Genomic DNA, 14,968 nt, shown 5'->3' on the forward strand with positions numbered 1-14,968 from the left:
ACTAATTTAAGTAGACCGGAGAATGACTTCGATTCCATACAGTAGCCTTATCAGGTTTTTTTCAGGATTTTCAGCTGAGTTGTTTTCCTGTCTCACATTTGAACATTTCTACTTTTCATTCTTCCCTTTTTCTTATTATAATATAATCAAAATTATTGCATTTCCCATTTACATAAAAAAAGGCATGTGTTATTAGAAGAATAAAAAAATATCTTGGTTTTTTTTTATTTTACAAAATAGATTGAGTATTTAACTCCATGGTCTGACTTAATATATGATAAAAACGTACTTGGCTAGTTGAAAATGAGTTCTTTTAATAATTCATGATTTTTTCATCGTACTTAATACATAATATGGACAGAATCTTTTCTTAAAATTTCCACAATTTTTTAAAATGTTATAAAATGTAAAATTGGTTATAATTTTTACACTATATTTGCATAAAATTAACGGTTCCCAATTCTTCAACAGTTCTTGAATATATTAAATTTTATAATGAAAATCATGTTCATTTATATCAAAGCAGACAGATAAATTTTAAGAGTTTAGCAAAAGTAGGGTTATAAACTTATAAAAAATAATATACGATCCAAAAAGAATATATTGACATACTCATATATGTATATATTAATGGCACATATAACATTGCAGCAATGGAAAATATCATTCCAAATAAGATTGAATCATTTCCAAAAAGTTGCAAGTTGCAAAAAATAGGACTACATTCTAAGAAAAAGCTTCAAAATTATAATTTTATAGAATTCATTATATGTACCTTCCATTTTATAGAATTCTTGCCTGCAATATACAAATTAAAACAACACTCCTTTTCTTACAATATTTTTTCATTTACATATTTCGGGGGATTACTTACCTCCTTCATTGGAGCTTAGTTACCTGCGATATAAAAACTATTAATAAATTGTTATACCAACAATAATTCTCTCAAAAAAGAAACAGAAGATAAACTAAAAATGATTCATATTAAAATGATAATTGGTGCAAAAAATTGTTATCTTTAGAAACTAATCTTCTATATATGTAACTTTTTATACCACTTAACTCCTCATAGATAATTATGGTCTCCATATCAATTAGTGAACTCAAAATGGTCTAAACTTCCTCTTTTGTCAGGCTATTTTCATATCTGATCAACTTTTTTTTATATAGTTGAATAATTTATTTGATATACTCAAATTTCTTTTAGACATTCCGAAACAGTAGAGCGCAATATGTATAAATTATCAACTAGCATTGACGTCATAACAAACTATGTGTGTATGACGAAGCAAGCAAGCCCCCTTAGGTGAAGTTATCTTTTTGGCTAGAATCAGGTTCCTAAACCCCTCAGAAATAATGATACCTGAAGTTATGTCAATGCAAGACACAAATGATATTCGTGATAGTTTTCCATCCAAGATTTTTTTGATATAGGAAATCGAAAAGGAGAGATAAATTTTATTGAAACCAGTAACCAGGTCTAAATTTTCATTTTCTTTGTTTTTAGTTTTTAAAAACCACTTTTATTTTTAAGAAATAGGTAACAATAGTATATAGATTGGAAAAATGAACAATAAAAAAAAACAATCTTTTAAAATAACAAAAATAACTTAAATCTAATGGCCACTGTGGGCTCTCAAAATTTTTGAATAACGATTTACAGACAGAGAAGAGAAACAGTAAGAAATGAAAATCTAATTTTACAATAAGTTGTCGGGAAATGGTCAAAAACCCGACAGAATTCACTTGGCCTTAGTGGCAAATAAAGAAATATAAAAGTAATAATAAAAGTAATAAAAAATACTTTTAACTTAAATTATTGTTCTTAAAACTATCATAATTATATATTTTATATTACACATTTTTTCTTTTTTTTTACAATAACATCCATACAAAAAAAGCAAAGAATAATAACGTATGTATTTATAAGTTACAACTGGAGACAAAATCAGCACCCGTTCAATGTGTACATATTTACAAAGCCCCACCAAGAAACAAATGGCAGAACTGAGCACGGCCACCGCTAACCGGCATCCCGCAGCCACCAGTACCAAGATTTCTCTTTTTCATCCCGCTTAATGTCAATTGCTCTCGCTCTGGAGTATCTCCAGTCGAATCCCGGAGCCCCCACTGTCAAATTCGGGGGGTATTCTATCCTTTTGTCCGTGGCCCGTCTATGTATATGATGCATAACCGGATCACCGGCAGAATCAAGAATTAGACCATTCCTGTCAAGATACACGAACGCTTCGGGAGGAATGAAGCCTGTCGTGAGAGTTTTCTCGAAATACCCATCATTTGGGTAGAACGGCTGCGAAACCCAAGGGTTCTCACCATGCGAAGCAGATCGCACTATATGATTCCGAATCAATCTGACGATAACTGTGTCGATTCTTGGCACAGCAGCAGCTGCATACATCACTTCATTAGTTACATAGTGCTCATAGTTTGACGAAGCAGTCCTATTAAGCCCCGTGCAAGCACGCAGACATTTCCTTTCAAAGATCCTTATTTTCTCCATTTGGCTAGCACTCAAATTAAACCAGATAGCACACCCGTAGGTGAGCACCGGTCTAACCAAAGTAAGATAGCAAATAATCTTAACCTTCCGGCTAAGATGTGGAGCATAAAAGAGTCTTCGGAGAGACATGAATGCCTTGCGAGCGCTCTCTAGCGCGACTTTAACGTGCTCGTTAAATTGGAGACGCTCGTCAAAACGCACACCCAGGTATCTAACGCACTTCTTATGAGGAATGCGCTCAGAACTATCCTCGTTCGCGACAATGTGGAAATCTCTCCAATTCCTTTTCAAGTTCCTATTGGCATACGCCAAGGAATTTCGAAACAGAATCGTTTCACACTTTTGCGCATTGATTTTCATCCGCCAACTGTTCGTGAAGAACTTAATATCATTGAACATCTTCTGAAGTTCAACTTGCACCTCAGTTACCTTTTTGTGCGCCGTGTAGGCTATCAGATCGTCAGCAAAGGCAACCAACGACCTTTTAGGAGATTTATTAAAATCGAAAGAATTGAGCAATTCGCCGGAAAATACCGCAAAAAGTGTAGGCGCAGTCACTGTCCCTTGCTGTAATCCATTCAGAACATGAAATTCTCTGTTAGTAGTGAGATTTCCGTCCGTAATGACAAAGCACTTGCCATACAGCATACTACACATCATCGCTACGAGGTGACTGGAAAACTCATTCTTCAGGAGCCTGAAAATCAGTCCATCCAACCAGACGGTATCAAAGGCTTTCTCCATGTCTATAAGGCAAGCGCCTACGCACTCACCATTGTTAATTCGCCAGCAAATATCAGACGTTACCTTCGTTATTGCATGTATTGTCGAATGTCCAGATCGAAATCCGAATTGCCCGTTCGGCAATAATTCCTTCTTCTTTATATGCCCGTTCAAGGCTTTCAATACCAAAACCTCAAACACCTTGCTGATGTTAGGCAGCAAACTGATTGGGCGGTAGCTTTGAGGGCTGGATGAATCCTTCCCTCTCTTTAAAATCGGGAATACTCGGGCTTTCTTCCATTGTCCTGGAAAGAAGGAATTGTTCAATAAATTATTGAACAAAATGCAATAATTACGAATGGCAATGTCAGGTAAATGCCTGAGGACCACGTTGGGAATGCCATCCATACCGGATGATCTCTTATTGTTTACTCTTCTGAATATGGAAGTTAACTCAACACATGAGACAAAGTAATCAAGCAGACTATCACTCGGTATGAGATCAGCCTGCAACGCAGAGCTAAATTGGAGAACTGTGGTGCCGTTCAGGCTATATTTGAAATTGTGGACATCTCGTTCTACAATTTCCGAAAGTCGCGTTGGCTCTAAGTCCGTTCTGGGCCGATGCACCGATTCAAAGTGCTCCCCTATAAGTTCAAGTTTCAGAGCATCATCCATCACAATGTAATTGCCTTGCGCATCAGCAGTTACACTATTCGTGTCTATACCAGAGTTAATAAGGTGTTGTATCTCGCTGCCACCGACTTTAATTCTCGGCACAGTTATTCGTGACTTCTTCCGGAATAACGTATTTATCTTAGTAAACATGGAATCTGGATCGCTTGGTGAAATACCCTTTAACTTCTCCCGCCACTGGGAGTTCACTTCATTTACGTAATGTTGACGGATAAGATCCCGCGCGATCTTTAGAAGTGATTTGAACTCAACCAATATGGGATGATGATAGTCCCCATATCTCCGATAGATTTTGTTGACGCGAGTGAGCAGAAGGCTTTTCACTTTTTTCAACCGTTTTATGGCTGCAGTTTCATATCCTTCCATATTATTGCGAGGTTTCATTTTAGGGACGACTTGTTCAATTGTTTCCAGCATCAAGTTCTCCAGCTTGAGAAGATACTGAAGTATTTCCTCGTTGCTCAAGTTCCTGTCACCTGGTGCAATTGTACTATCGTTTTCCCCATCAAGAGGTGGGCATTCCTCTCGATATCCCCGAATAAACCTCTCTTGGAATTTCTTCCAATTTGTTTGTTTAAAGTTCAGCCTGTGGACGCCACTGTCCATCGGCAGAAGGCGAACTCTTCGTCCATCAAACAGAACTTCAATAAGAATAGCGTTATGGTCGCTATCGTAAGGAAGAGTCTGTAGTTTCCGTTGAGGATTCCTAAAATTAAAATTCAAGCGCGCGTCAGCAATGCACAAATCCAGATAGGAATTTGCCCTGGGCCAGGTTGGACTCTCTGACCCATATAATTCGCATTTATACTCTATCTGGTATTGCTCTATCCAAGATTTGAGGAATACCCCTCTGGGATTGTTTGTGGCGTTTAGGCACGAGGTATGCTTAGCATTCAAGTCGCCAGCTATAATATAGTAATTATGCAGCCTATTCAGTTCGAGTATCGTAAACAGAGAATGGAATTCCTCCCTGAACTTGGCTCGGTTGTTTCCCACTGCATAGACTGACAGAATGTATAAATTCCCTCCTCTAGGCAGTGAAAAAAGAATACATGAGACTTCGATACACTCAAAGGTTTCAAATTCAGGCCTATTAATATGCCTGAAACGATAATGGCGACCCACAAGTATTCCGGTACCACCTCCCCCATCACAATTTCGTCTATCGTTCCTCACGAATTCAAAATCCTTGAATGTTATCGAATGCCTCGGATTGAGGTGGGTTTCTGAAATCAAGACTATGTCAGGCTGTTGTCTGGCAGCGAAATCAAGGAGCTCCGCTCTTCGATGGATTCCTACGATGGAATTCACATTAATCGCGATGATCCGGAGACCATCCAGTGGTACCGCTGTGACTGCAGACCTAGCAGCGGACATGCTGTTTGTGTAAATATTCTGTTATGCTATTTATTTTTGTATTGTGTACGTGTAGCGTATGCTGCATGTTTTCACACATGGTTAGTATTTTATTGAGGATAGTGTTCATCCCGCCACTTGCATCTTGTTGGGGCTTCTTAGCTCCCCCTTGTCGAACTACTTCTGCAAATGGGATCCCCGAGACGATTGGTGCCGAAGGGACGGTACCATCCAACGCCGCTGACACCTTCGTCCTTTGGGCCGATCTCGGTGCTTGCTGCCTTGTGACCTTAACATTGCGGTATGCAGGACATTCACGGTACGAAGCCGGATGCCCTCCGCTTCCGCAGTTAACACAGAAATTTTTTTCCTTGCCATCTGCTTCAGTCAGCGAACATTCAGCTGCGGTATGGTCTTTCCCGCACTTTACACATCGTAAGGTCATTTGACAGTTCACTGCCGAGTGACCATAACGCTGGCATCTTCGACACTGGACTATTTCGCCCCTTAGCAGGCGCTCAAAACGAATGGCCTGGTAATTAAGCGACCTGATGCCGATCAGATCGCTTCCCCGGCTCTCCGGGCTTATCTGCACGAGGAAGTGCGGCAGGATTTGTTTTTACAAAACGGACCTCCTCGTACTAAACCGTGACACTGAGAGGAACTTAACCTCAGTTCCCGTCTCCCGGAGCATTTTGAGCACCTCATCGGGCTCTTCCTCGGCATCCAAGCCTTTCAGAAGGAAGGTTTGCACCTTCTCTTCCTTTGGAGTGTAGGTGAAGTGAGGAGCCTTCACTCGCTCAAGGACCTCCCGTGCTTTTTTGTAATCTGCAATTTTATTGCATTTGACTTGGGCTCTCTCGGCCCCCGTCTTTTTAATAACAAAATTTGAGAGACCCGCGCTCCTATTAAGTAGAGTGGCTAAATCTCTACCACCTAATTTATAAACATTAATGGGGGGCACCCTTTCCCCCTTTTCTTTATTTCGGGTGCTAATTGTATCCCCAGTTGGACCATTTTTTAAATTTTCACTCGTACTTGCATTATTTTTTAAATTTTCACTCGTACTTGCATTATTTTTAACATTATTTAACATTTTTTCTTGAGTTTTGTTTTTTTTCTTTAATTTTTTGGAAACATAGACCAAAAACTCACCCAATTTTCCATCTTCACTATTGCAACTTGCCTGGTTAGCATCCTCTTCTGGGACATTTCCATCGCCACCGTTGTCGCCGACTCTCGTATCGTCTGCTTTACTGCTCTCTATGTCCTCCATACGGACAGATTCGCTGTCGAGAACTTGTTCGCCCTCAAGGCAGCCCGGTTCCTCCATGATTGCAAAAGTAGTCGAAGATAGCTTAACCTTTTTTCTGGCTACCTTTGGAGACGGCGGGCCCGCCTCCCCAGCCATTAGCTGCTCTGTAAGCTTTTCATTTTTTTTTATCAATGTTGTCATTTGCTTCTTGAAATCTTCGAGTGTCTTCGCCAGCTCGCCATTTCTTCTTTCAAGATTGGCTATCCTCACTTTGGCTATTTTCAAGTCTGGATCCTCCTCGTTGCGGACTCCACGACCGATCCAAGTGCCCCTAGGCCTTATAGTGGGGGGCCGGTCTGGTCCGCCACCCGCCGGCGGCTCGCCGCTCATTCCCGCCAAGCCAAAAAAAACGAATTTTTTCTCAAAACTTTTTAAGGAAAAGTAACTTAGATAATAACTCAAAAGTAAATTAGTTTCAATTAAGTTTTAAATTATATATTATTAATTAAGTAATATAAATATCTTTTTATATTCTTGATAAAAGTTAATTTAATTTCAATTTTTCTTCATTTTCTTTATATACTATATATATTTGCGCCTAAAGATAAAGTTTTATTAATTTTAAATTTGCTCTGTTTTTTCACACTTGTAATAAATTAATCAAAATTTAAAATTTTATTGCAACTATTCCTTAATAATAAACATAAAATAAACTATTTCAAGGAAGCGTATAATCCTTCATCCCATCCCTTTAAAAAAAATCCATTCTTAATCAACCTTCACGTCATTATAACTCAATCTAACGTAATGTGAACCAATTTTAACTGTTAATAGTCAACCCGCCTCCTCATAAAAAGTATCTGAGCTACTTGAAATATCTTGTTGCAAAGTGTTGAATGGTGGCAAAATCCTAAGAGAATCAAAACATGTTTTTGGCAAATATTGCCAAGAGGAAACTAAACTTCTCGCCGCGTCATTTATACCACTTCATGATTAATCTGGTTCAAAAGCTTGCTTGGCTAGTAAATCTCCTTTACTAAGAGCTAAATCTTAAATTGTTGTCATGGCTTAAGATACTCGTTCTCCAACTGGAAACGTAACGCACAAGTATAATTACCCATAGTAACTTTCATTCAAAATCGCCATTGTAGCCGAAACTAACTTGTTCATAAAGGCGTAGGCATTACAATAGGATTCTATTATTATTCAATTGAATTAAATTGACCTTGCCGGTAGTTTGACGGAACCAGATACATCGGATAATACGCAAGCTTCAAGAGCTCTCATAGGCTGCAGTTACAATATAGAGCAAAGCCGGTTGTTTCCAGTTCAGGATGACAAACGGAAATCCCAATTAATGAGGTCACTAAGCAAATGTCCATGCCAGTATAATTATGTCACCGGTAAAGAATAGAAGAAGCAGTTCGTAAATACTATATAATTTAATAAAAATGGGATAAAAATTTAATGATTCTTTTCATTTTGTTCTAATTCAAAATAGATTCCTATGTAAAGGACAGAGAAGAAAAAAGTGAAGCTTCTATTCCGGAATAAAATCGTATCCTTCCAAACTATCCCGTAAAATGAAGGCAGTAAACTATGATATTCCTATAGGACATTTGAGTGCCAAAATAAAATCGCATCATCTACAACCGCCTAACAACTGAAATCAAGCCAAAGCTTACCTTAATCAAGAACATCAAATATCCCAATTCTGCATAGAAATCCATCAATTCGATATCCCTCCCAGCTGGAGGCCATCCAGACCTAAGCTTTCACGAACGTTAGTCAGTTTAAATAGATATAGTATATCTTTACCTCATTCCAAGATAATTAAAACCCGTTCTGAAGACACCTGCCGGCCAATCCGTTGCCTAATTGTTCAACTCAATTGAATTCATTTCCAACTCATTGATATATCTTTCTAAGAATTTGTATAAAACAAAACCTTGTTAAAATCGCTTTAATATCTCCAAGTCTATCCGTCTGTCTAACTGTCGTTTCTTAGAAACGGCTGCGTTTACATACATGCAAAAGGGGATGCAGTTTTTTCACCGAATACAGTCGAGAATACTTTCCAAAGCTGGTCTTCCCTGCGCACCCCGTACGGGATGATGACGTCGGCATGGAGAGCGCCGAGGACTGTCCACTTTTGTCTATAAAAGAGCTGGAGAGGACTGCCTCTCTATGAAAACCAAGAAGGCGCCAGGATGGTATTTCAGCAGAAGTATACAAACTGGTATTCCAACATCGGCCAAACCTACTGCTTGGCACATTCAACACTTGCAGAGGGCATTTTTCCTTTTTGTTGATCTCGAGCAACTTGTCCAAAAATGGAATGATCGCCCCATACAACACGGTATCAAACTGAACCTAAACAAAACTGAATTTTTGACAACCGATTCCCATGAAACAGGCACAATCACTGTCAGCGGCAGTGATCTGCCCAGAACTGAGTGATTTAGATGCTTCGGGTTAACGCCATCAGCCAATGGGGAACTGCGTTATGAAATTGTTTCACGCATTAACGCAACCTGGATGAAGTTCGTGCCACAACTGGTGTTCTTTGTGATCGACGTACCAACGAACACCTTAAATCTAAAATTTACCACAATGTCGTCCGTCCTGTCACTCTCTTTGGTTCTGAGTGTTGGCCAACTATAAAAGACAATGAACGACGTCTTGCTGTAATGGAGACGAAGATGTTACATTGGACTAGTGGCGTCACACGTTTTAATCACATCCGAAATGAGAATATCCACGATCGTTACGGGGTTGCGCCGATCATGGAAAAGTTGCGACAAAAGCGTCTTCGATGCCCTGCCCTACGTCCAATATCATTCGGTGATAATATAGTCAAAACTAGCGGTAAAATACCTTGGAATGAGTCTCGACTCAAAGAGAAGCTTCTTTGAGCAAATCAAAGCAGCAGCAAACAAGGCTGCAGCTGGAGTTTCGGCGTTAAGCAGTCTAATTGCAAATATTGGGGTCCTACGTCTAGCAGGCAACGCCTCCTGATGAGTTCAACGCAGTCTGTCCTGCTCTACGGTGCAGAGGTATAGGGTGACGCTCCTGCCAAGGAGGTATATCGTAAGCGTCTCGTGCAAATACAGAAACGGGTAGCCTTGCGTGTGGTGTGTACGTACCGCACTGTCTCTGAACCGGCCGTGATGGTGATCGTGCCAGTGATCCCCGTTGCCCTTCTTGCTAAGGAGCGTCAAGGCATATAAAAGCGCACTGAGTGGGGTAAAGTCGGACCAAGAGGGGATCGATGAATGGAAGTCGAAGGCAATGCACGGTAAACACGTGAATTGTCCATTTGTCGATTTGCATTTATCGAATAGATGGCTGTGTGCTGAGGAACTCTTTGCTGAGACGGAGGGGTTCATGTGTGCTATTCAGAACAACGTGGTCGCCACCCGAGCTTATAAAAAGCTCATAATGAAAGATCAGGTAGAGAACGACCAGTGCAGAATGTGTGATTTGGCGTTAGAGACGTTGGACCATCTCATTTCTGGCAGCACTGTTATGGCACCGGTGCAATGCACCACCAGGCATAATGCGGTATGTAGGGTGATCCAGGACAATCTTGCATACAAGCATAGGCTGATCACAGAAACATGTCCGGTTTACCGGTATGAGCAAGAGTTGATAGTTCTACTTACGGCATGTATTGGAATCGGCAAGTTCTAATTGATCTCCATATTCCACACAATAGGCCTGACGTACTGTTAGTTGACAAGACGGGTCGCTCCGCATATATTATTAATGTTCATATCCCCCATAATAGCAATATTGAACGGAAACACGTGGAGGAGAAGGTGAACTATGAACCACTGGCTCGGGAAATGAAATAAATTTGGCGTCTCGAGCGAGTGGTTGAAGTTCCCATAATATTTTCAGCTACAAGTATTATACCTAAATCCTTCATAGCTTCCCTTGATGACCTGGGACTCTTACGCAGCCTGATTCAAACCATGCAGAAATATACCATTCTGCATACGTGCTCGATGTTGCGGAGAGTTTTCGACGGATTCTCCCATTGACCTGACGGGATAACCTGGCGGAAATGACAACCAAAAGCTTCTATAACGCCTATCGCCGCTTGATATCATCCTGTAAGGCGTTAGAATTTCCAACACTATTTTTCTACAACAATGAAATTATTTCTCTTATTAAGCACCCTCATCCTACCCTGAGAAGTAGTCATATTGTTATCAACTCTGTGATCGGTGGGTGTGATCTCGGAGTAGTCTGACCCGCTCTCTGAGTGAAAGTGAAATTTTGAATCTATATTGGATTATACAGGCATGGAAATTCGCATATTTTACATAGTATATTGTCTCCTCTTCACACGCACATGTTAGTTTTAGTTTCTAGATGCGCTTCGCTCGTACTCATGGAATCACTTAAGAAACGCTTCTATCTCGAACAACAGTACACCACTGGTCGAATATTCATCGGGGGTCTGTTGCCAATACCTATATGATTGCCATTCACCCCTTAGTTGGACATAGAACGCCAACCATTCCTACATGTCGTGGTACACGGTCCGCTATATTGCATTTCAACTTCTTCCAGGACTTTCCCAGAACCCTACATTCCTTCTCAATTGTTCTGCGCCACGTACTCTTGGTTCGACCTACTCGTGCATGCAATCCAGCGGCTTAAGAATTATAAGTCCCCAGGAGCCGATGGAATTACAGCCGAACTCGTTGGTATGATCGCGACCAATTACACCAAGCGATCCATCAATTTATGCTCAAGGTTTGGGACAGTGAATTAATGCATGATAACTGGCAAAGAGGCACAATTTGCCCCAGGGAGATATCACACAGTGCAGTAATCATAGAGGTATTGTATTGCTGAGTACCATCTATTGTATATTCTCCGCTATCTTACTAGGCCAGATAGCCCAGAACATGATCGACCCATACCAAAAAGCCTTCACTCCAGGCAAACAAGTAACGGATCAGATATCCTATATGCGGTGCAATGATGAAACTGCTGGAATGTGGCCATCACTTGCACCATCTTTTCATCGACTTCAAGGCCACCTATGACAGCATAGCCAGTAAGATTAGGCACGGCCAGAAGAGAATTCAGTATCCCAACTAAATAGATAGAACTAACTAGACAGGATCACTCTAGAGACTATTCGACATCAACAACGGTTTATGGCAAGGGGTGTCCTATCCTGTATCTCATTTATCCTGGCCCTGGAAAGAGTGATCCATGATGCCAAGGTGAATTCCTGAAGCAATAATTTCTTCTACGAGGCAGTTGAGCGGACTATCGAAGCATGTCCCGGATGTGATATCAAAATCATACTTGGGGATTTGACCAGCCAAGTAGGGACGGAGCCCATATTCAAGCGATACATTGGCTCCCATAGCTTACATAGGGATACCAATGATAACGGACTGCGGATTATTCAGTTAGCAGTATCGCACGAAATGGTTGATGGAAGTACCTGGTTTGCGCGGAAAGTGGATCACAAACATACGTGGGCTTCTCCAGATGAAACTACTTTGAACTAAATTGACCACGTGCTGATTGAACGGCACCACGGCTTTGATGAATGTCAGAACATATAGGGAGGCCAATATAGACTCGCATCACCATCTCGTTGGTGTAGTGCTACATAATCATACATACATAATAATAATATATCGATTTACAAAACCACCCAGAATCCCCTCTGACAATCAAATGAATACTGAAGCTATTCATAACACAGCGCTCCGTAACACCTGTAAGAGGGAAACGGATGCGCAATAACCGCGGTTAAAGATATCCTGGAGAGGAAGCATCAACAAATCATCTTCACAATCACCTGGAGAGCATTATCATTGATGTGGCCACAAACGTACCCGGCCCCAGCCGCAGGGGGCCCAGCGGGGGATGAATGTAAGCTAGCAACGGAACGGAAAAATGCTGCATACTGAATAATGTTATATTCTCAAACAACGCGGACACGCGCGGAGACTTAAAACGAACTCCGACGAGCGGAAAAGGCCTGGCAGAACCAACAGGTTTGTGAACTCGAAAAGTACAGAAAGCAACCGCACTAGGAGCAGAAGTTTTACAAACAAGTCAGGAGGATGAAGCCTTGTACACCCCAATGATCATCCTGCTGAGACAAAGAGAGAAATCTGATTTCCGACAGAATGGGCATGGATATTCTGATGAACTGCTCAGCAACCAGAATATTGCTGAGCTGGAGGTCCCGCCAACTGAAGACGACGAACAAATACTGCCACCACCAATCAGTGCAATTCATCGGCTTAAAAATCATAAGTCGCCACGGTCATGAGAGAATTCGGAGTCCCGACCAGGCTGACCCTGACCAATGTGCGAGGCCAGATAAAAGCAGCAGGATCTGTTTCGCTCGAAACATCTCACCTCATATGAGACTTAGCAAAGAAAACTGTGAACACTTGGCCGCGTTGGAAAAAGAATCCCTCGAAGACTTTTTCGCCCCTACATGAGGATGGACTATTCCGTAGCCTATATAACGACGAAATCTGTGAGCGATACCATGACCGTCAGGTTGTGAATAAAATCCGGCTCAATAGGTTACGGTGGGCGGGTCACTTAATTCGTATGTATGAGGATGATCCAGCCCAGAAAGTCTATAAGGACAATATCTATGGTAGAAAAAGAAAATGAGACAGACCCTGCCTGAGATCGAGCAATTTCGTAGGTCAGAACGCCAGGCAGCTTTTAGGTATATCGAATTGGTGGACCTCGGCGCAAAACCGAGGTGCCTGGAGTTCCTTATAAAGGCAGACCTATTGGATACCAGTTGTTGCACTGCTAACGATGATGATGATAGCAGCTAAACGACAATGCCTGAAATTGAAGAAATGCCTGAAATTATTAAAATTTAGGGCCTTATGGGCAATAGATACATACGTGTATGTCCAAAATAACTATCAAAAGTTATATTGTCCTACAACTTGACCAACATTTGCCGAGATGTTATAATTTGTTGTTTAGATTGCTAAATGTGGTGTTATGAGCAAAATCTATTTTTCACGGAAACCACCATACACCTTTGGATACATTTAAAGGATTATCTCTAGTTATTTCAATCGTCAGTATCATAATTTTTATAGAGTGGTTGTGATTATGAACTTCAATATTATTTGTTCCAAAATTTCTCGACCACCTACATATTACTCTGCCAGAAAGTCATCTCTTACTAAGAGAAATATTAATTATTCAAATCAGTACAGATTTATTAATCATTATAATAATCTTTGATATTAAGTGTAATATCAACAGACATATGATAGTACAAATATGGAAATCTTGCTCTCAATTAGCAACAAAAAAATCCACAGGGCGTTTGGCACGCTTCCTAATGATTTGAATAGTTTATTTGCGTTAGTCTGACTTCTGGAAGTTTCCTAATTTGCATAGTCAAATTTTTTTCACAGAAGGAATCTAAGATAATGAACTTGATCAAGTTAAAAAGATTGATAGAGGACAAAACTCGTTCTATGAGACTAAAACCATAGTTGCTGATTTATATAAATAGCGATCATAACTCACAACCTACATCATTCAGGATCCATTCATCCAGGAAGACAGTTCACAACTCAAGCAAAATGAAATTCGTAGTTTTGGCTCTTGCTCTTATTGGCACTGCCTCAGCTGGATTTGTCGCCCCAGCTTACACCGGCTACTCCGCTCCAGTTGTAGGTGCCGCCTACTCTGCTCCATTGGTAGGTGCTGCTTACCATGCCCCAGCTGTTGCGGCTGCTCCAGTCGCTTATTCAGCTCCAGCTGTAGCTGCTGCTCCAGTTGCTTACTCTGCCACATTTGCTAAGCCAGTCGCCTACACTGCCCCAGCCGTCGCTACTGCCGCTGTTGCCGCTACCCCAGTCGCTTACACTGCCCCAGCCGTTGCTGCCGCTCCAGTTGCTTATTCAGCTCCAGTTGTTAAGTCACTCGCTTACACTGCTCCTGCTGTTGCTGCTCCAATCGCCACTGGCTTCCATGCTGGATACGTCGCCCCAGCTGTTGACTACTGGAAGAAGAAGGCTGCTGCTTAAGTTGTGAATTGTTTTACAGGAATGGAATTAAAGGCACAATAAACTGATAAAATGGACATTTCCTGTTTCTTTTCAATGTTATGGTGTCTATTGTTTCATCCACTTTGAAAATATTGGGCTATTATACAGAAGAGCATCAATCCTTATAACGACGAACTAGCGAACAAATTTCCTTTGGCACTTCCGGATAGAGGCCAAAGTAGTACTGATTTGGCTTCATTAAATGTGCTTCTGTCTTATCAACTTAAGAAGTCAAATATCTCCTATAATATCCTTACTATTTACAAGGAAGCTAGCATAAATCGCTGATGAAAATGGAAAGAAAAAAAGATTTAGGCCAGAAACCTGATAACT

General features: G+C 40.8%; 1 protein-coding gene across 1 annotated transcript; it reads left to right on the forward strand.

Moving 5' to 3' along the window:
• Positions 1–14,123: 14,123 nt before the first annotated feature.
• Positions 14,124–14,670, forward strand: LOC119650280 (cuticle protein 16.5-like). Its single transcript, XM_038052907.1, has one exon. The coding sequence runs from the start codon at positions 14,168–14,170 to the stop codon at positions 14,612–14,614; it is 447 nt and encodes a 148-aa protein (XP_037908835.1). The 5' UTR covers positions 14,124–14,167; the 3' UTR covers positions 14,615–14,670.
• The last annotated feature ends 298 nt before the right edge of the window (positions 14,671–14,968 follow it).

Source organism: Hermetia illucens, chromosome 2 (assembly GCF_905115235.1).
Source record: "Hermetia illucens chromosome 2, iHerIll2.2.curated.20191125, whole genome shotgun sequence".
In the NCBI taxonomy this organism is placed as follows: domain Eukaryota; kingdom Metazoa; phylum Arthropoda; class Insecta; order Diptera; family Stratiomyidae; genus Hermetia; species Hermetia illucens.